Source organism: Nematolebias whitei, chromosome 19 (assembly GCF_014905685.2).
Source record: "Nematolebias whitei isolate Nwh7 chromosome 19, NemWhi1, whole genome shotgun sequence".
In the NCBI taxonomy this organism is placed as follows: Eukaryota; Metazoa; Chordata; class Actinopteri; order Cyprinodontiformes; family Rivulidae; genus Nematolebias; species Nematolebias whitei.
This window is the reverse complement of record NC_056516.1, coordinates 32,078,306-32,099,275: the sequence shown is the minus strand read 5'-3', so window position 1 is coordinate 32,099,275 and position 20,970 is coordinate 32,078,306. Positions and strand designations below refer to the sequence as shown.

The 20,970-nt window shown below is 36.3% G+C and overlaps 1 protein-coding gene across 1 annotated transcript in view; it reads right to left on the bottom strand.

Moving 5' to 3' along the window:
* Window positions 1-5,278: 5,278 nt before the first annotated feature.
* stm (starmaker) overlaps window positions 5,279-20,970 on the bottom strand; it is a gene marked incomplete in the record, with an annotated part of 23,222 nt that continues 7,530 nt past the window's right edge. The window contains 24 exon segments of the mRNA XM_037693337.1: window positions 5,279-5,738; window positions 5,956-5,993; window positions 6,198-6,248; window positions 6,948-7,358; window positions 8,983-9,024; window positions 9,944-9,985; window positions 11,166-11,207; window positions 11,342-11,383; window positions 11,504-11,563; window positions 11,927-11,965; window positions 12,111-12,152; window positions 12,264-12,302; window positions 14,541-14,582; window positions 15,116-15,136; window positions 15,280-15,318; window positions 17,077-17,124; window positions 17,244-17,258; window positions 17,417-17,443; window positions 17,558-17,599; window positions 19,353-19,376; window positions 19,716-19,748; window positions 19,875-19,925; window positions 20,113-20,136; window positions 20,228-20,269. Of these exon segments, the coding sequence (XP_037549265.1) occupies window positions 5,980-5,993; window positions 6,198-6,248; window positions 6,948-7,358; window positions 8,983-9,024; window positions 9,944-9,985; window positions 11,166-11,207; window positions 11,342-11,383; window positions 11,504-11,563; window positions 11,927-11,965; window positions 12,111-12,152; window positions 12,264-12,302; window positions 14,541-14,582; window positions 15,116-15,136; window positions 15,280-15,318; window positions 17,077-17,124; window positions 17,244-17,258; window positions 17,417-17,443; window positions 17,558-17,599; window positions 19,353-19,376; window positions 19,716-19,748; window positions 19,875-19,925; window positions 20,113-20,136; window positions 20,228-20,269 (1,232 nt within the window).

Sequence of the window (20,970 nt, the reverse complement as noted above, 5' to 3'; positions counted from 1 at the left end):
CTCACCTGGACCTTTGATCCTGATGTCCGACGGAAAACAAGAGCTGTGGGACTGTTGGGCAACGAGAAATGGCTGCAGAAGCAAACGCCGAATCATCATTATTGGAAGTTTTTTTTCACAGGAAATTATGTTGTGAACATAATTTGGATGTACAGCTGCAAGACCCCTAAATAAAAAAATAAGCTGTTGCTTTGAGTTGTTATAAGTTGGAAAAAACTGAGCGGACAAACGGTTTTCTTGGTTTCTGGATCAGAACACGGTGTTCTTCCACACCTGCTCAGTTCGGCACGTCTCAGGTGAAGGTAGATCTCTTCTTACAGAAATCCACCCAGTAGCTGCTCCTGTGTGAAACCCACCTGAACAAAGCTTTGTTTTACGTTGCACACTAACAGACTCACACTTAGCTTTCTTTTTTTCAGGCTCCAGTGCTTTACCCCCTGCTGGCCTCAGTCACGACCCCATTAACCAATCGGGGGATTTCTTTTTAGAAACAAAACCCTTTCATCGGGCAGGAAGGGCCCTCCTGCCCCCCTGTCTTAGTGTGAGCTGGCGAGTCATTTAACCTGTGGACCTGCAGGTCAGCTTTCATTGAGAGAAACTTCATCTTCTCCAAACTTAGGACTCGGTCTTCCACATCATCAACCTGTGGCACCAAGTACCTGACTCCTCCCACTCCAACACACCCGTGTTCACCTTCACATGCTCTGTCCGGGCTACGGTAAAAAGTTCGGAGACCTTAAAACAATCGTTTTAACCATCCATTCATTATCTTTACCCGCTTCTTCGTTTTTTGGTTGTGGGGGTTACTGGTGCCCATGTCCAATTATCACTGTGCGAGAGGTGGGGGACACCCTGGACAGGTCTCCAGTCCATCGCAGGGACACATAGAGACAATCGAGGCACAACTATTCACTCTCTTACTCACATCTAGAGAGAATTACCAATCAGCCTAACATGCATTTGGTCTGTGGTCTGTGGAAGGAAACCCCACGCATGCATGGAGAGAACGTGCAAACTCCACCCAGAAAGGCCCTCGGCTGGGATTTGAACCGGCGACATTCTTGCTGAGAAGCAACTAATCCACCGTGCCATCCCAAATGTTTTAACATTTCAGAAAATGTATTTAAAGATGGCTCTTTGAACGACCTCACTTTGGAGAAATTGAGTTAAATTCCAACTATTGAAAAGAGAACAGTTAGTAATCAGGGGTTCCCAACCCTGGTCATTGAGGAACACCATCCTGCATGTTTCAGTTGTTTCTCTGCTTCAGCACACCTGATTTTAATTAATAGGTAATTAACAGGCTTCTACAGAACATGATGAAGTAATTAAATCACCGAATCAGGTGTGTTGGAGCAGGGAAACAACTAAAACATGTGGGATGGTGTTCCTCAAGGATGAGGGTTGGGAACCACTGGAGTTAGCTAGTAGAGCCAAGACCAGAGGGAATTGTTGTCATCTTAAAACAACTCTAGTCTCTAAAATTTCATGGCTCTCTATTCAAACACTATTTTATAGACATTGCCACTGCTGTCACTTTAATTTTACCAAATTATTTTTGTGATTGTGATGATTTTCCCACCAACAATCGAAGTTCTACAGCTAGCTGCTCGCTAGGTGTTGCACTTACAAGTAATCAAAAAAATTATTGTAAATACCTGTACATATAAAATGTGAAATCAATAGCATCATGAAATCAAATCATAGCAAATCAAAAGCATCATGAAGGACCCCACTCACCCAGCACACACACTTTTTGCCCCACTCACCTCAGGAAGGAGGTTGAGGAGCATTAAGTGTAGAAACACTAGACTGAGGAACAGCTTCTACCCTGAAGATGTTAGCCTCATGAATCTCTAATCAGGATTATCACTGTGAAACATCACATCATGCTGCTGCTGATCTGTTTCATGCTGCTGTGTTCATGCATGCTCAACTACTCACACAGACTCATGTTCGTGCTGCTGTTCGACGTATTGTTTTTATGATATGAGTGCTTAGTGTATTTTTAGTTGATGTTTTTCTTAGTTCATATCTTAGATCTTATTACTGTTTTTCTTTTACATTTTATTGTTGGATGTAATTGGGACCATGTACATAATTTTGTTCCACCACATGTGGCACAAATGACAATAAAGAATCTCTGAATATATAATCAGTACCTATATATATATATATATATATATATATATATATATATATATATATATATATATATATATATATATATAGTCTATAGTATATATAGTAACAAGGCAAGACTCAGCTGAAAGAGACGTTCCATTCATGCAGAGAAATGTGGAGGAGCAGCAGTTAACTAGAAAACTTGAACTTCAGGAATCTGGTCGGACCAGGTGCAGGGCTCAGATCACCTCTGATACATGTTTGACTCAGGTTTTTACTGGAAATGCTGCCGATGCTCTCCTGTGCTTTCTGTGGCTGCTTATCAACATAAACATTTTTATCAGAGTTTGGTCTGAAAATTAGTTCATACATTTTTACTTTAAAGTTATACTTATTTCAAGAAAATTTATCAGACAAAGAAAAACAATTTATTGTATTACATGTTTTAGTTTTTTGAGTATATTTGTCGTGTGCAATAACGCATATGTGGACACCAGACGATGTCTGTTTTGTAAACAAGTGATTTTTAATTAAACTTTATTTTATTGTAGATGGATTTCACATGAGCCCCATAAAAATATTATTCAGATGTTGTGAAGTGGGGTTTTGCAGAAACAGTGTCTTACCTGTTGTAGATAGCTCTTTGAACAACCATTCTTTGAAACTTTTATTTTTATTTTGACTGGATAAATGAGCTAACGGCTAGTCTGAACTAGACCAAGAGTAGACCAAGACCAAAACATCTCAAATAAATTGGATACCAGTTCATACAAATGTGATTACCATCAGATTTTTAAAATAATATAATATTTCTGCCAAAATAACTGCAACCTTTATTTGACAGCAAAGTAAGGCTCCAAAAATAGGATTAGCATCAAAATGTTACAATGGAAATGCTTTAAGACAGCAATAATCTATCTTTAAGCTCATTAATTTGATACAAAAAAACAACAACTATTCCTCCAAACTATGGCTGTTTAGAGATCTATTTTTTCATTCAACCTTTATTTAGACAGGTAAATCCCACTGAGCCTCGAGGACTCATTTACAAGACAGACCTGCTTTTAACAAAGAATGATGACAGCAATGGACAACAGCGACAACAATAGACAGTTATAAAAAGGCATACAGATTAATTTTTTTTAACAAATAGAATGGCTAAAAAAAGAAAAGTAACAAAAAACAGCTAGATTCTAAGGCGAATGTAGAAAACTAAAAACAGGAACATGTCTGCATTAGTCCCTGCCAGGAGTCCAACAGGTTCTTAAAGCCACTTAGAGAGGTCAAGGTCGAGAGCGTCAAATCTTTTTGTAAGATATTCCAGGAAACAGGAGCGGAGTAGGAGAAGGCCCTTTTGCCTAGTTCAGTTCTCACTGAGGGAACACTGCAGGTAATAATGTCCTGAGAGCGCACGCTGTAGCTGCACTCACGCAGAGGCATGTAGGAGGAGATGTATGAAGGCAGCAGACCAAGGAGTGATTTAAAGATGAAAATGAACCAGTGAGAGTGTCTGCGTGAAGTTAATGATGTCCAGTTAACCAGTGAATACAGGGTGCAGTGATGGTACGATAATCACAGCCAGTTATGAATCTTAGTGCACCATGATAGACAGCATCCAACATCTGCAGGGTGCTTGTAGGAGCGTTCATGTAAATAATGTCACCGTAATCAATGGAGGGAAGGAAAGTCACAGATACAAGGCATTTCCTAGCATTCAGAGTTAAACAGGATCTATTGCTGAAAAGAAACCCAGTTTAACTTTCAGTTTCTTTACCAAGTTTTCCACATGGAGCTTAAAAGAGAGATGTGAGTCGACCAAGATACCCAAATATTTATAGGAATCAACAAACTCAACGGGGACACCATTTGAGGATAAAATCAGAGGAAGAACTGCTGGGACCGACTTCCTATTTGAAAAAAAAAACTTCTCTTTGGTTTTGTCGGCATTTAGGACAAGTTTGAGGCGGAACAAATCTGTCTGGATGTTGTTGAATGTGGATTGCAAAAGCTGGAAAGCCTTATCAACTGTTTTAGCTCAACAATAAACAACTGTGTCATCAGCATAGAAATGTATGGATTCATTAGGGATGTTTTTACCTACATTAAGTATGTAGATTGTAAAGAGGGTGGGTCCTAAGACTGAGACTTGTGGTACACCATTGTTGACTGTTAAATAACTGGAGGAGGTACCATTATGTTGAACACATTGCCTCCGGTCTGAGAGATAGTTAGAGAACCAACCAATGGTGTGTTCTGAGAAACCGATTTCTGAGAGTTTATGACACAAGATGTTATGATCCACAGTGTCAAAAGCTTTAGACAGGTCTAAGAAAAGTGCAGCACAATAATCTTTAGCACCAAGTGCTTCAACAACGTCATTAAGATTCAGTGAAGCAGTGGTTGTGCTGTGTTGTTTCCTGAAACCAGATTGATGGTGAGGTAAGATGTTAAATGAGTCCAGGTAATTTTGGATTTGAGAGTTTATCAGTTTTTCTAGAACCTTGCCTAAAATGCAGAGTTTAGAGATAGGTCGATAGTTGTTCAGTGAGGTGGGGTCTCCTCCCTTCAGCAAAGGAAGAACAAAGGCTGTTTTCCAAGCATCTGGAATGGAGTTTTGGCTTATGGAGAGATTGAAGATGTGGGTCACAGAGACTGTGATGATATGAGCAGCCAGCCTTAAGAAATGAGGTGGAAAAATAAGGTTATTTACAACAGGTAAGATAATACCTGCTCATATCCTCACAGAACCCTTTTTCAAAAGTCTTTATATTTGATTATAAGTTCATCATAGCAAGCTGTACAAAAATATTCTTACTTTTGTTCACATGAGAGACTTGCTAAAATTACAACATTAAGCTAAAAGGGGTCTGTTTTAAGGCAGAGTATTTTTATTACTAATATATATATTTTAATGGTTTCCAACATGTTAAAGCCCTTTTTCTACTAAATTTACCACAGTCTTCTTCTTGTTTTAGTATCTTATATTAAGAAAGCCATATAGTACTGTATTACAAATGAATTATATTGGTTATATTTAATAATCACAGGCGTATTTGATGAAATATACATTTATTCTAACAAAAACAAATAGCAGACTATTACATTTTTCTCACAGAAATATGTCAAACATTTGGAAAGAAAGAGACTCTGGGAGTTTCGGACAGTTCAAACTTTATTAGCCGTTTCTTGCGTACAATCGTTGTCTGGTCATCCCGCATTTTCTTTTAAAAAATAATCATTAATGTTTTTTAAAGTAAACGAAGGACTGTATGTACACGTTAGTGTGTGAAATCAGACACAAAGAGCAGAAGATCTGAGCTCAGCAGCTAGTTTAATGTTTCTGCAAACAAACAGGCTAACAGTGAGTTAAAGTTAAAACTGACACATCGAAGAGATGCAGCCAGCAAAAGAGGAGGAAGACATCTTTTTTTTTTTTTTTTTTTTATGACATCATTTATAGTAAACCTAAAGCAGCTTTAATAAAGGAACAGCAATCAGGGGGGAAAAAAGGCTGGAGACTCCCAACAAACTGGAAGCTGGAGTTTAGATGCAGTTTATCATGTTGTTGTCATGGCAACTGTTATCCACCGTGGTGGCCATTGATTGCTTCTGTCCTGGAAACAGCAGAAATACTTACAGTCTGAATATTGTTTTGTTTGTTTACAATATATGGCACTGAAATCTGTGTCAGGGTGATTTTTAATGACAAACCTAATTTATGTTTCAATTGTAGCATCCCAAACTAGCTTATGTTTATCTGTTAAAATGGAACTATAAACCACCGTTATGATATTTTTTAACCTAATCAGTAATGACAGTGAGTGTTGATACCTGGCATCAGTGTGCTTCCACAGTTCAGATGATCAAGGCTATTAAAAGAAAACAGACATTTAGATAATTCTTATTTACCATTGTATAGCCCTTCAAAATAAAAGTTTTAAATCGTTCCATTGTAGCATTTTCTTTTTATTGTTCTGCATGAATTAAGTTTGATAAGTCAAATTCTGATCAGTAAAATAGACTTTTAAAGATAAAAATGAAATTTGGTGGTGAGACAGAGTAATGAACATTACCATATGTGGTGTGGGAGTTGGACTCAGCAGACTGGCTGTCAGTGGTTGCCTCTGCAACAAAAAGTGACTTGTAAGTGTCTGTTGCTCTTTTTATTAAAGCATTTCAGCTTTACCGTATCTTGCTTTGAAACATTTAGTCTTGCATCTATAGCAGTAACGTCTGACAGATAATCTTTTACCCCAATTTACTTTGAAGGACTTTTTTTTTTGGTTGTTGAGACGTTTCGTCCTTCATCCAAAGGACTTCATCAGTCCGAGGAGCCACAAACAAACTCAGTCCCATAGTGGACCAACCAGTTTGCTGGTGATAAGTTGGTTTCAGGGGCCTGCCTTCTCCCCTGTCGACTCCTCTGCAGCAGCCATAGCCAAAGTGGTTCACAGTCCCACACACTCTGCTTGTGGGACTGAGTTTGTTTGTGGCTCCTCGGACTGATGAAGTCCTTTGGATGAAGGACGAAACGTCTCAACAACAACAACAAAAAAAGAAACCATCCAGATGACTTGAACTTTGTTGGGCTTTTTAAAGATAGTATTAGTTGGTGTAGCTAGCTGAAGTAAAAAGTTGTTAGCGTCAACTAGCCCCAACCAAAGTGTTCATGATTTTATAACCCAGATTATAGATTATTCTTTTAAACTGGATGTTTAGTGGCTAACAATGAACAAATTAGTCATTTCAATCCCTTTTCTGGTGGAAAACTCAACTCTGCATGCAGGGTCAAACTGATAACCCTGCTTGATATTACTGTTTACCTTCTGTGGGCTTGGACTCCTTAGTGTCTTCATTTTCAGTGTTGTCGTTTGACATGGTGTCCTCAGAGGCTTTGGAGTCTGGCGCGTCACTGTCCTCGCTGTCGGCCCCCGCATCACTGTCGGTCATACTCAAATCAACGCCCTCGTCGCTCTCACTCTTGCTCTTCTGTTGGTCCTCTTCACTGCTGTCACTCGCATCTTCTTCCTCCTTCTCCTCCTCCTCCTCATTGTCATCCACCTCCTCACTGTCCTTTGATTCATGCTCTTTGGACTCTTGGTTCTGGCTGTTTTCATCTTCCACAGCACCATTGTCTTCCTCAGCAGCTAAGCTGTCATCTTTGACTTCTGCTTTGTCTTCATCAGACTTAGAGTCCTTCGATTCCTGACTCTCGTGATCATCGCTTTCAGATTCTGTGAATAGAAAATAAAAGTTAACACATTTTAATTTTTGATTAGTGAGAGACAACATGAGAAATGTGTCCTTGTCAAATACAAAACCACTCAAAGCCTTAAGGAGGTACAGTATACTTAAACTATATTTATTCCATTTATGTCAATGATTTGATAAAAATGATAACATAGTAAGACAATTAATAACTCTCTCAGCTTTAGTTAGCCATAGACTTTTTAACAAACCAAATAACTGACTTTGGAGGATAAAAAGAGAGATTTTTTTTGTGGATTATTTTTCTCCTAAATACTGTACAGTACAAAACAGCTTTGCACTTAGAAGGTGCATCTATAAAATTTACTAATTGACTATTTAAAAGGGTAACACATCACACAAGTCTGAAATAACTTGTTCATTAGAAACCCTTCCAACGGATTAAATGATATGTCTTAAATTTGAAGAAATCAATTGTAAATCATTAACTGTAGTAAGAAAAACAATTTATATTTCATTCATATGTTTTTGATAGAGTTACATCATGTGTTCTCCATTATTATGTCACAGTATTCACGTTTCACTATTCTCCACAGGCTCTTTTATTCAATTTAATAAAAAAAAACATTATGATTTGAATTTTGATCTGTTTTGGACTGAAATACATTAAATGTAATTTGATATAAATTGGATTTGTAGATTTTTTGGTTTAGTGCACTGAGAGAAATTTTCTGAATTGGGACTGTATAAATAAATTAAACAGAGTTGAATTAAATCATTTAAGATAATTTACTGTCATAAATCAACTTGAAAAAAGTGCCATCGCTCGATTCATCTACAGAGAAAAACATCAGGCCAAATATAAATGTGTTAATAACATAACAACACGGTTTCTTTTTAAGGAAAATGTTTAAATCTGAACTAAACCTATATTACTTCTATGAAAAAAAAGCAACACTTTTAACTCAGCATGAATTAAGTTTATTTTTTGTGCAGATAAAGTATGAAATGCATTTTCTTAGAAAATTAAAAAGAAAAAAATGTGGTGGAGGCTGAAACATAAACATAAGAAACAAAAACCTGCTAGGTCATTGGTTGCCATAGTGATTCCCGCCTTTTTTGTTTCTTGACAGCTTTATTTGTAGTTCGTTTTAAAGTTAACATTACCTTTACTTGTATCTGTAGAATATACTCAGATTAAAAATGCATCAATGCTGTTTTTCTAAGTATTTGACAGCCATTCAGTTTTCAGGTTTTTTGTTGTTGTCTACATCTATGGATCTCAGAAAGAGTTGTATTGACTTTGAAAATGTTTGTCAAAAGTTTTGTGAAACACCAAAATGAGGGAATCACAGCAGCAACCATTGACCCAGCAAGTTCTTGCTTAGCTTAAGTTTTTGACTGAAGTCCCTTTATAGTTTAGGCAATTGTGCTACATCAGATTAAAAATATTAATGAAGAAACACTGCTTTTATTCTCATTGAACAAATTGATTGTAAATTGAATTGTGTTCGGTAAAAGTGACTATCACTAATTGCAGTTTTATTCTAGTGGCTATGTGCAGTTCTTTACAGTACTTTTGAGTTGTGATTTTTTTTTAAAATTTGCTTTTATATTTCATTTTTCAGAACTACTTTTATACTGACTTACCATCTTCATTCATTTTGGATTCAGATTCCTGACTTGGTTCATCTGTATAGAAAAATAAATAAATTAAACACGGCAAAAAGGTCAATTTATTCACATTGAAGTTTGTTCACTAAATATACAGCATTTGAAAAAAAAAACTTTCTTCAGTGTGTCGTGAGAAAAAGGAGATTCCCAGAACAGACCAAGGTGTAGTTCATCAGATTTATTTACAAAGCTTTGGAGAGCAGTCCAACAATGCACAGAACATGCAATTACAAGATGACACTGTTATCATTGTTCTCATCCATGTGAAACCCTGACCTGCTGTTACTTTCTGGACCGAACAAGATAGTTTTATAGAATAATCTTCCTGCCCATGCCCTCAGCCCCTCGCCCTCCATGTCTGAGCTGCCATTCGAGGTTCCACTGCAGGCACGAAGGAGTGTATCTGAGTCAAGGACTCTGCTTGAGACACATCACCATATCATATCAACTCTATCATATCAATGTCAATCCGCCCTTGAGGATATCAAAAACAACTAGTTATTTCTGTTCCTCACTGACTGGTCACAGTAAGAATGATTACATGGGACCATTTATCATTCACAATCACAGTCAGTAAATAAAACAGAGTATAATGTCTAAATCTCCTTCTTTAGGTCGAGCACAGATGACGCACGATCAGTGGATGAAAATACACATTTGTCTCTACAAGTGTTAAATTGACAACTAAAAATTATTTTCACAGAACCAACACAGTTTTCCAGTTAAGAGTTTAAATCTCGACTAAATTTGCGTCAAATTCCAAATTCCCAATGGAGCTAACAGAAGAGTTAAAGTAAGTTTGATTATTGAGATGTAAAAATGAATAGTGATTATTACTTATAGCAGTTTTGTTTTTATACACTTTATAGTTTTTAGATCACTATTTTAGAGAAGTGACTTATATTTTTTTTCCAGAACTTATATTATACTGACTTACCGTCTGTTATCATGTCAGAGTCTGACTCCTTACTTGGCTCATCTACAAGGAAAAAACATGAGACCAAAAGAAAAAAATCAGCTCTTTATACAATATGGATATAATCCATCCATTATCTTTTACCCGCTTATTCCATTTTGGGTCACGGGGGTCGCTGGTGCCCATGTCCAGCAATCACTGTGCGAGGGGTGGGGTACACCCTGGACGGGTCGCAAGTCCATCACAGGGCCACATAGAGACAAACGAGACAAACAACCATTCACTCTCTCACTCACACCTAGGGACAATTTAGAGTTACCAATCAGCCTAACATGCATGTTTTTGGTATGTGGGAGGAAACCGGAGCACCCGGAGAAAACCCACGCATGCACGGAGAGAACATGCAAACTCCACCCAGAAAGGCCCCTGGACCGGGGTTTGAACCAAGGACCTGCTCGCTGAGAGGCAGCAGCTCTACCAGTTGCGCCACCGTGCTGCTAATATGGATATAATTCCTCAACATAAAGTTTAAGTCTAACAGCATATATTTTATGAGGAACTCAATTTTTAATCTGTAATTTTATCTGTTTATTGAAAACGGCTATTCTGAGAGCCTCCTTTTCACTTGACTTCCTTAGAAACAACAGGAATCACCATAGAAATGATGGGAATCTAGAAACGGCAGGAATCACCATTAAAATGGCGGAAATCTAGAAATGGCAGGAATCACCATAGAATCAGCGGGAATAACCATAGAAATGGCGAGAATCACCATAGAAATGGCAGGAATATAGAAATGGCGGGAATAACCATAGAAATGGCAGGAATCATCAAAGAAATGGCGGGAATCACTACAGCAACAAGTGACTCAGTAGGTTTTTTTTCTCCTTATATTGTTTCTCTAGTTGACCCAAAAACCCTGGTTATTTTCTGCAACAGTGTTTTGTATGTCTGACTAAAATTGCAGTTGATTAAGTGAAAATCTCCAGAATTAAGTGTTTGAATTTCTGAGGACAACTTTAATGAAAAATAGGACAATTTTTCGAAAATGAGTTTCAAAATAAAGATCACAGATGTTCTTCAAAATGACAGTGACCGTTTTTTCTGCCATAGCGCCGATTATTAAAGAAATATAAGTTCTGAATTCCTAATTCCTAGAAAACTCTAGCCAAGTTCAAGTTAGCATTTTGTTCTGTTATATTTTCTTTCTCACTACTACAATAAATTATAACTATAGACTCACCACTTTCAGTTTTCCTGGAGTTAGAGTCATCATTGCTTTCATCTATAGAAACAAATGATCAGGTCACAAATTTCATTTTAAAGTATACAGTAAATATAACTTTTTTTATGTATAAGAATTAAAATGTGCTTCTGTCTCAAAGAAGCTTCTTTAGTACTCTTATATTATTGACTTACCGCTTTCAGTCACCTTGGAAATAGACTCATCTTTGCTTTCATCTGCAGAGACAAAGCATTAGGTCACAAACCTTTGAGTTAATGTTATATACATTAAAAACATGTAAATCAAAAAATATGTATCTGTTTCAAAGAAGCTCTTTATGTTTTATTTTTCAGTACCACTATCATTGGATTTCCCGTTTTCACTCATCCTAGAAGTAGGCTCATCGTTGTTCTCATCTACAGAGACAAATCATCGGTTTACCGAAACAAAGATTATAAACATTATACAAATCAAATACAACACATAGATTTAAATACATTTATATTTCAGACAGTACTACTGTCATGCTGATTTACCCCTATCAGATTTTTGACTTTCACCTACAAACACAATCCATCATGTTAGAACATAGAGACAATTTACATTAGGATTCTGTTTCAGAGAGATATCGCTGTTTTCTATATAAACAGAAACACCTCTCTGAAACATAATCTATATGTATAAGATATAAGATCTTATTTATATATCTTAAAATATCTATAAGATATATACTACCAGTATATTTTAGTTTTCAGTACTGCTATTCTATACTGGCTTACCACTGGCACTTGGCTTTGCATCAGACTCTGCACTTTCCCCTGTAGAGACAAACCAGCAGTTTACCAGAGCATACAGCAGATAATAAATATTATAAACACTACAGATACATTAAAAAAATTATTCTTATTTTAAACGAGTGCTTGAGAATTGACCTTTTAGCATTGTAAGATTAGACTGATTTACCACTTTTGCTCATCTCCGAATCAGAGTCTTCATGTTTTTCACCTATAGAGAGAAATTATGATGGTACAAGAACATAATTTACAATAATTATTAAAAAAATACATAGAACTAAAGTGATTCTGTTTCAGAGAAATGCTTGTTATACTGACTTACCACTTGCATGTGGCTTGTCATCAGCCTCTTCACTGTCATCTACGGAGACAAACCATCAGGTTACCAGAGCATAATGTACATTATAACTATTATACACATCACATAAAATATTATTATTTGCCAGATGAATGCTTGAGAATTTACCTTTTAGCAATAAGATTGTACAGACTTACCATTTTGACTTGTTTTGGATTCATTGTCATAATTTTGTTCAGCTACAGACATGAACTAAACTCAAACTGATTTTATGTGGTATACAGCGCTCAAAAATCTGTCAAAATGAACTTGTTTCGCTTAATGCGCCTTATAGTCTGAAAATACGGTTCTGTTAGTAATTATACTTAACTGTTTTAAGCTTAAATCCAAAATGTAACTTAATTAGTCTAAAAAATATACAGTAGTGTCACACATGTTAATGTCAATAAACCCCTTTTATATTTACAGTTCTGCTGTCCTTAGTTTCTAATCTCAGAACTTTTAACTTGGCCTCAGAGCAACATGCATAAACCTTTGGATACTCTTAACCCCCAACATTAGTAATATTTGTGCTTATATTGCTTGTTGAATTCTAAATAATTGTTAATAAAAGTCAGTGATAATGTTTGGTTTGGATTTGGTTGAAGAATATCTTGCTGGAAATCAATGAAGCAAAAACTTAAATTCCCATTCAGGAATTAGACACAGACTGGTAATATAGCTAGCAATGCTAACAGTGTTAGCTCCAGTTTAACCCTCCTGTTGCCCTTGAGTCAAAATGACCCACAAGGTCTTAATTTTTAAAACAAAGTCATTTTTAACCAAGGGCAGCAGGAGGGTTAACACTTTGCATGAAACATGACTCTGTGCTATAGGGAAGTTTCTTCCAGTCTACTGTTACACTGGAAGGAGCAGCTTCAAAACTATTTTACCAACTTTTCCCCAAACAATCCTGTAACTAACTGTCAGCAACATAGAAAACACACCGCAGTTTCTTTCTGTCAGAGGTGGATGATGCAACTTATGAAGATGCACCTGTGCAAATGTGTCAAACTCAAGGCTCGAGGCCTAAATGTGACCCTTGTTAACAATAACATCTTATCTGGCCCCCCCCCAACATTTCTAATTTTGCATAAACGAGCATATTTTATTTAGTGCAGATAACAGTTGGCCAACTCTGAAGTAAATTAAAAAAAGACTGAATTTTTCTGATGTAGAAAGGGCGACAGAGGAGTTCAAATGAACAATTAAACTCTTGTTGAGGATCCTGAAACCAAGAAAAGATGTCAGGTTTCTGACTTGACTAAATGTTTCTACTGATGCTGACCCTTCATTTGAACCAAGTTTTTAATTTGGCCCCCTTTTGTAACTGAGTTGTGGTTTATTAACGTCACACAATAATACCACCTATAAATACCAACATCAAAAACAGCTATAATAATATTAACAACTAGAAACTTCCTGGAGAAACTTGGACGGGGACTGCCAGGCTGCTGCTGATTTAAAATTGTGATTTGACAGTACTATGTGTTGGGGTTTGCTCTCAGTCACCACTATACCACATTTGAACTGAACAGCTCTAAAAATGGCAGAGTTATCAAAATTTTTCCTTTTTAGCTAAGGTGGCCATCTTGGATTTTTTAATTTGGATTCAGTATGTGATAAGGAACGTTCTCAGCTATAACCTCACCAAATTGCAGCTCTATATCTCAAAGAATGACCGAGTTGGATTTAATTTTATGTTTGCTGAGGTAGCTGTGGCAGCCATCTTGAATCAAAATGGCTCCAAACATTTATCAGTTCTAGACATTTATCTGATGATTACTTTCTGTGCGTTTCAAACAAACAGTGAGTTTTTGTTTTCTTCAGGGACCTCTACACTCTTAAGTCATGACTTGACAGCAGCAGTCAGTGAGAGGAGTGTTCTCTCATTCATTTCCTATGGAGAAATGTGGCATCTTTGTTAGCAAAATATGTCGCCATGGTAACTTGAAACGCCAATAAAAGTAATAGCACACATCACGATGCCGAGCTGGTTGTTTTGATATAAAATTTGTGGGGGTACACGTTGCGGTTTGGGCCACATTAAAGTTCACGGAAGAGTGTATAAGATATAAATAAATAAAGTTAAGAAACCCAAGTCGGATGGATAATAATAGGTGTCTGCAGTCCACAATAATGTTCGAGCTAAACTAAAGGTTTGTTACAGCAGACATTGGTATAAAATAATAGGTTCTGATCTTAACTCAGAAAAGAATGTTTGAAAATTAAATATTCAGTACAAGTTTTATACAAACTTACCATTTTCACTCATTTCAGAATCAGACTTCTCGTCGCTTCCATCTATAAAGACAAACCATCGGCTTAACTGGAGGCACAACATTTCTCAAATAAAGAGCTCGTAAATGATCATTTGATATCGATCAGAAATTATTTGATACCACAGAACAAGATCTTTTTTTACCACCTTGAACTTTTTTCAGAAGAGCTAAGTTTTATGATTATTACCAAATAAATGCAAAACAGGTTAGAGGTAGTCTATGATAAAAACACTTGTATTGTTACTACTGAGATTTTGGTAATAAATTGAAAGAACAGAGCCCAAGGAAGTAAAAGACCAAAAAAAACGAGGATGTTAGGTTGAAAAAAGTTTCATCTGGATGATCCAATTTTGAACTTTTGTTGCTTCAGTCGATTCAAAAAGAAAATCAACAAGACAGTTTTCACAAGTATTTGTAAGTAGATTGAATTACAGCTCTGAGATTATTTTTAGTCCCATTGTCTTTGCTGCTTTAGGTGAGACGATGACATGCAAAAAAGGAAGAATGGAAGAAAGAAAAAAAAAAGCAGCTGAGAAGGGAATGAAAAAAATCTACCGTCAGACACGTCGGAGGCCCCTGGGAACACAAACAAGTTGTATAAGAATAGTTTTACTGTTATTACGTGAGCAGGCATAGACGTGTGCAGTGTTTCCATTGAAGCACGTGTAAAGTTGTGTTTTTACTGCGACATAAAGTAAGTGAAGGCTGAGTGTATTTACCAGAGTCGGACCCAGTTCCATCTTTGTCCAAGCTCACGCCTACACAGACAGAACATCACCACAAACAGCAGATTGGTATTTATGGTACAACAGGTCCCGCTCTAAAGTTTCCTGATGAACCAAAATCAACCCCTGAGTGAAGCAAAGCTGATGCAAATGATTTGACTGTAACAACTCCAGAAACGCAACAAAAAACATTAATGCATGCTCGTTCTATCCAAACGTGACCTGCGTTCTTCACTTTGTTAAAATCTAATATAAAAATAGTGTTTTTCACTAATTTATGCAGGATAAATTATATTTTTAGCTATTTTGGGAACATGAGTACATAGAACAACACACATAGGCCAGTAAGTCAGAGTGGTTTCTTCAAAGGAGACATTGCTGTCATCAGTGTAATCAAATTAACGACTTGTTTTTAAAGACATAGTTCAAATCTTTTGAAGTGGGGTTCTGTGGAAAAGGTTATGAACAGATAATATCTTACCTGTGGCACATAGCTCTTTGAATGGCCTCAGTTTTGAGGAAAAAAATTTTCAAACATGACCAAACTTTTAACTTAGAGGCTAGTTCAAGTGGAGTCAAGAACAAAAAGGATTTTTGATTTTTGAAAATGAACTCCAAACTTAAAAAAAAAAAAAAACTACTTTGGAGTTGATTTTTTTATTAACATACATTGCTGCAATTTTTGCAATTCGCTGTTGTTTTGATCGAAATACTGTGATATTCTTGTTGCTGTCATTGAACGGTACTGCAGAAGAATAGTCCCGTTGTGTGAAATTAATCGTGATTTCTAAAACAATGTTCAAACCACTTTGGTCTTGACCCCACCCACTTAAGCTAACATTTAGCTCATCGATTCAATCCAAATTAAACTCAATTTTCCAAACTGAGATTGTTCAAAGAGCTATGTACAACAGGTAAGATATTGTCTGTTCATAACTTTTCCACATAACCCCACTTCATATGATGTGAACTATTGTTTTAGTGTTGCTCGACAATGTGTCACAGATGTAGCTTGTTTCTTGGCATCTTTAGCTAATGCAGGGCTGAAACACTGATATAGTTTTAATATTGTCAATAGTTTCAGACCTAAATGTTTGATCAGGACTTTTAGGAGTATTAGAGCCTACAGTGGTGGGCACAGCTAACCAAAAAGTTAGTTTCACTAACCCATATTCCGCTAACAAAAAATTTAGCTTCGCTAACGCTATACCGCTAACCGCAAAGACGAGTGTCACTCAGTCTGCATCACACGTCTTCGTCTCCTTCCAGGTGAAGCTGCGTCGACCAATCACGTCTTGTCACGTGTACATGTAGTCAACCAATAGCGTGCCTAACGGACTCTTCGAGACACGCCCACTCCAGACAGGAACAAGCTTGTGAATTTTGGTAGCGGACTTAAAAATGGTGAAATCTAATTTAGCGGAAGCTAATTCTGCTAACGGTTTCCAACGTTAGCAAAAACGCTCATCCGCTCATAGAAAATTTGTTCCATTATTAGCTGTTAGCGAATTAACAGGGGGGTAGGGGTAGAACCTAATACTTATAAAAGCAAGATAACTTAATTTATATACTTTATGTCCTGAAATAGTAGCAGACCCGTGTAATGTACGCACCATAAGAACTAACTGGATTATAGGTACTGAGGGTGGAGGCTTGAGGTCATAATTTGTCTTTTTTTTTCACCTTGTACATCTTGTGAGTTGTTTTATCGCTCGTCTAAGATGGAGTTTATTCAGTAAAACATCCATATCTTTAACACTAAACATGATTAGTAAAATAAACAAAACTTACTCTGACCTTCAGTGCTTTCCTTTGAGTCGCTACTGTCATCAGAAGAGTCTAGAAAAAAGAAAACACAAAATATCAGACAAGCGCCAAACGACAACGAGATATTTAAACATATCTTATTAACTGAAAACAAACATTAAAACTTTAATGATCTTGAGACTCATACTCACTTGACTGGTCTGAATCTGAAGGATCAGAGAGCGACGCGTTAACGCAACAGGAAGACACGAGGAAAACTCAACGAGTCGGTATGAAATGGTCATTTTCTGTGTCTGTTCTTTTTAAATCTGTTCTTTCAGTAATCTATATTTTTGCTCATAACTTAAACAAGATCTTCACTCACCCTGAGATTCATCCTCACTGGAATTGTCTGAAACAGACATGAACAAAAAGCAAACACACGATAATTTCAATAAAATGCTTAAAATATTATCTCAATGTATTCAATGTTTTTTTAAAACTGCATGGTGAACGTCAGACTGACCCTCACTTTGAGATTTGCTGGTATCGTCTGAATTGACGTCATCTGAAACACAAACAAACGAGTAAACAAGTCAACAAACAGGATAACAAATAAACAGACAGGAACTTAAACCTGCATATGTTTACATTCAGTGAAGAGAAATGGTTTGATTTTGATGTTTTAGATGTTTTTAAACTTACAGTAACTAACCAGTAGTCATTTTGAGGGATTTTGCCAAAACCTTCTAAAACTATATTGTATGTATTTAATTCTCATTCAACCGTGCACAAAGTTACAGCGAGGAAATAAAAACACGTGTGAAATGTAGCTGAAATTAAGAACTAGCCTAAAGTAGCACAAGAAAGCAGAAAGAACTCGTATTTGCTGGATTAAGTTTAAAAAAGCAGAAATAAGCACAAAAATGATTGGAAATTAGATTAAAAAAGCTGAAATTAGCAAAAATAGCTGAAAAGGCAGACAGAAGTTTAAACTACCAGAATGAAGCAGAAAGAGCTGAAATTAGTTCAAAAAAGGTTAGCTGATAAAATCAAAAATAAGCACGAAACAGCTAAAAAGTAGCTGAAATAGCAGAAACTGAAAAAGCTGAAACGAGCATAACAAACTAAAATTAGCATAAAGAAATTAAATAGGCTGAAAGTAGCAGAAATTACCACGAAAAATTAGAATTTTTCTGAAAAAAGCTGAAATTAAGCATAAAAGCATAAAAACAGCTAACTGAAATAGTAGAAAAAGCTGAAACTTGCAAAAATAAGCTGAAAGGAGCATAACAAGCTGAAATGAGCAGAAATAAGTTAGAAGAAGCTAAAAAATGTTGTTGTTAGCAGAAAGATCCTGAAAGGAACACAAAACAGCTGAAATTAGATGAATTAAAAAAAAAAATTGCACAAGGAAGCTGAAAGAACTGAACCAGAACAAAATGTGAAAGGAGCAGTAAAAGGTTGTAAACAGATGTAAAGGATGTAAAATGAGCTCAATTAATTTTCTATGAGGAAAAAGTGACAGAAAAAGCTAAATATTTCAAAAAGCTAAATTTGCACCAATATAAAAAGTCATCGCAGGATTGTCCTTAAAGAGCTGAACGTTTTGATATGATGTGATGAAATAGCTTCAAAACTGCGGAACGACAATCTCACCAAAAAATGTACGGAAGAAAAATGGATCATATATAATATTGTGAATGCGTCGTAAAAATTCTCACTATTACTGTAATCTTGTAGAGCTTGTCAGAGCAAAACCTTAACCCGAGTTTCTACAGAGAGGTGCTCCTGGATTCAGGTCCAGGTTCTGGATGTGTGACTTCAGAACATCCCTGATGCCGATTTTAGTTTAACACTTTTTTGTTTTGTTAAATTAAAACAATTTCCAAGTCTGACAGCTTTAGACACTAGAAAATGTATTTTATATGTCCAGTAATCCTAACTAGCTCTTCAGGTTTTGTCTCAGTCAAACTGTCCCACATAATGATACCACCACCACCATGTTTGACTGCAATAATTTTATTATAGTTATAAAATATATTTTCTCATCCAAATATTTTGTTTCCAGGGTCTAAAATCAAACTTTTAGTAAAAAATATTTAACATTATTGAACCATTTTGGCATCAAAGGCAAATACAATGTGATTTATCTGTTTAAATAAAGGTTGAATGAAAAAAATAATTTTTTTTAAAGGATTTTTCCGATCTCTAAACAGGACCTTCTCTTTATGGTGACTGTTGTTTCGTTGATACACAAAGATAATAACACAATCTCAGATAAAAACGTCAGCAGGTGAGTAAACAAGAGGAAAAGTTACCTGTTTCAGAGCTGTTGTTCTCCTCTGTGGCATAAAATGAGACAATAAAAGAGAAAATATTAATATTATTTAATGATGCGGTCGGTTATGACAGGTTATGAACTTATGTATATAATAACTGCTGTGTTTGACTGCAGGAAGGTAAAAATTCCTGGTTTTCTTTGCACACGTTTTGTGAATTTTGGATTAAATTCTTCCCTGATCAGTTTTTTCATCATGGCCTTATTGAAGAAAAGTGGCGGATCCTTATATTGACAGAAGGTCTCCATCATACATGATTGTGAGAATGAACAAATAGTCAACTAAAATTATTGACACATTTTGTACATAAAATAATACGTTTAGCTTCAAACCTTCACTAACCTTTATATGTCGTTTCCACAGAAGCTGAATCAGCTGCAAGACAAGTTCAGGTAAACTCTGATTAATTTTTTTGTAATTTAGTGTTTTTAAGGTGTATCTGTTGTTAGCAATCTTTTCATCGGCGCATGTAACTCGAAAAATTAAAAGCCTTTGTCTCACATTCAGAGCTGTCTCCGTTTGAGGTGTCTTCATTACTGACGTCTGAGGTATCTAACAGATGGAAAAAGCATTATGCATCAAATTGTTCACGCTCACAACATAAAAACTATGACATTTTGACACAGTATATGAAAACCATAATGTCAGAACAACTACTACCCAAACTTGAATGTGAAAATAACAATAATTTATCCATTAGCTGAACTGAAACCATATTTAACCTCAAACTTTAACCGACCTGGTGAATCAGTGACCTTTGTTTCTTCAGGGGTTGAAACACAAACAGATAAACAAACAAACAAATGAGCAGGCTGGTAAACACAGAGAAACAGGTAAATGAACATAAAAATTACCTCCAGTTCCATCAATAGACTCATCACTGCCATCTGTGGAAACTGTGAAAATGTAAACGTTAAAACTTTCTTTACAGTACAGTACGAAGTATTTAAGAACTAACAAGAAAAACCTTTATTCAGTTTGAACACTGTTACTGAATAAAAGTGTTTACGTGATACCAGATTTTACTGGGGTAAGAAAAGCCTGCTGGTGGCTCTGATGAATTAAATCAGAAGACATTTAGGTACCATACTTTCCCGTGTATAAGTCGCATCGGTCAAAAAAAGCATCACGAAGAGGAAAAAACAGATACAAGACGCTTCGGTGTATAAGTCGCATTTATTATGCGTCACCGCTGACCCATCACGTTTATTATGCGTTTATTTACTGGTCAAAACAGCTTCATTTTGCCTGGGTCACCATCCATCCATCCATCCATCCATCCATCCATCCATCCATCTATCCATCCATCCATCCATCCATCCATCCATCCATCTATCTATCTATCTATCCATCCATCCATCCATCCATCCATCCATCCATCCATCCATCCATCCATCCATCTATCCATCCATCCATCCATCCATCCATCCATCCATCTATCTATCTATCTATCCATCCATCCATCCATCCATCCATCCATCCATCCATCCATCCATCCATCCATCTATCCATCCATCCATCCATCCATCCATCCATCCATCTATCTATCTATCTATCCATCCATCCATCCATCCATCCATCCATCCATCCATCCATC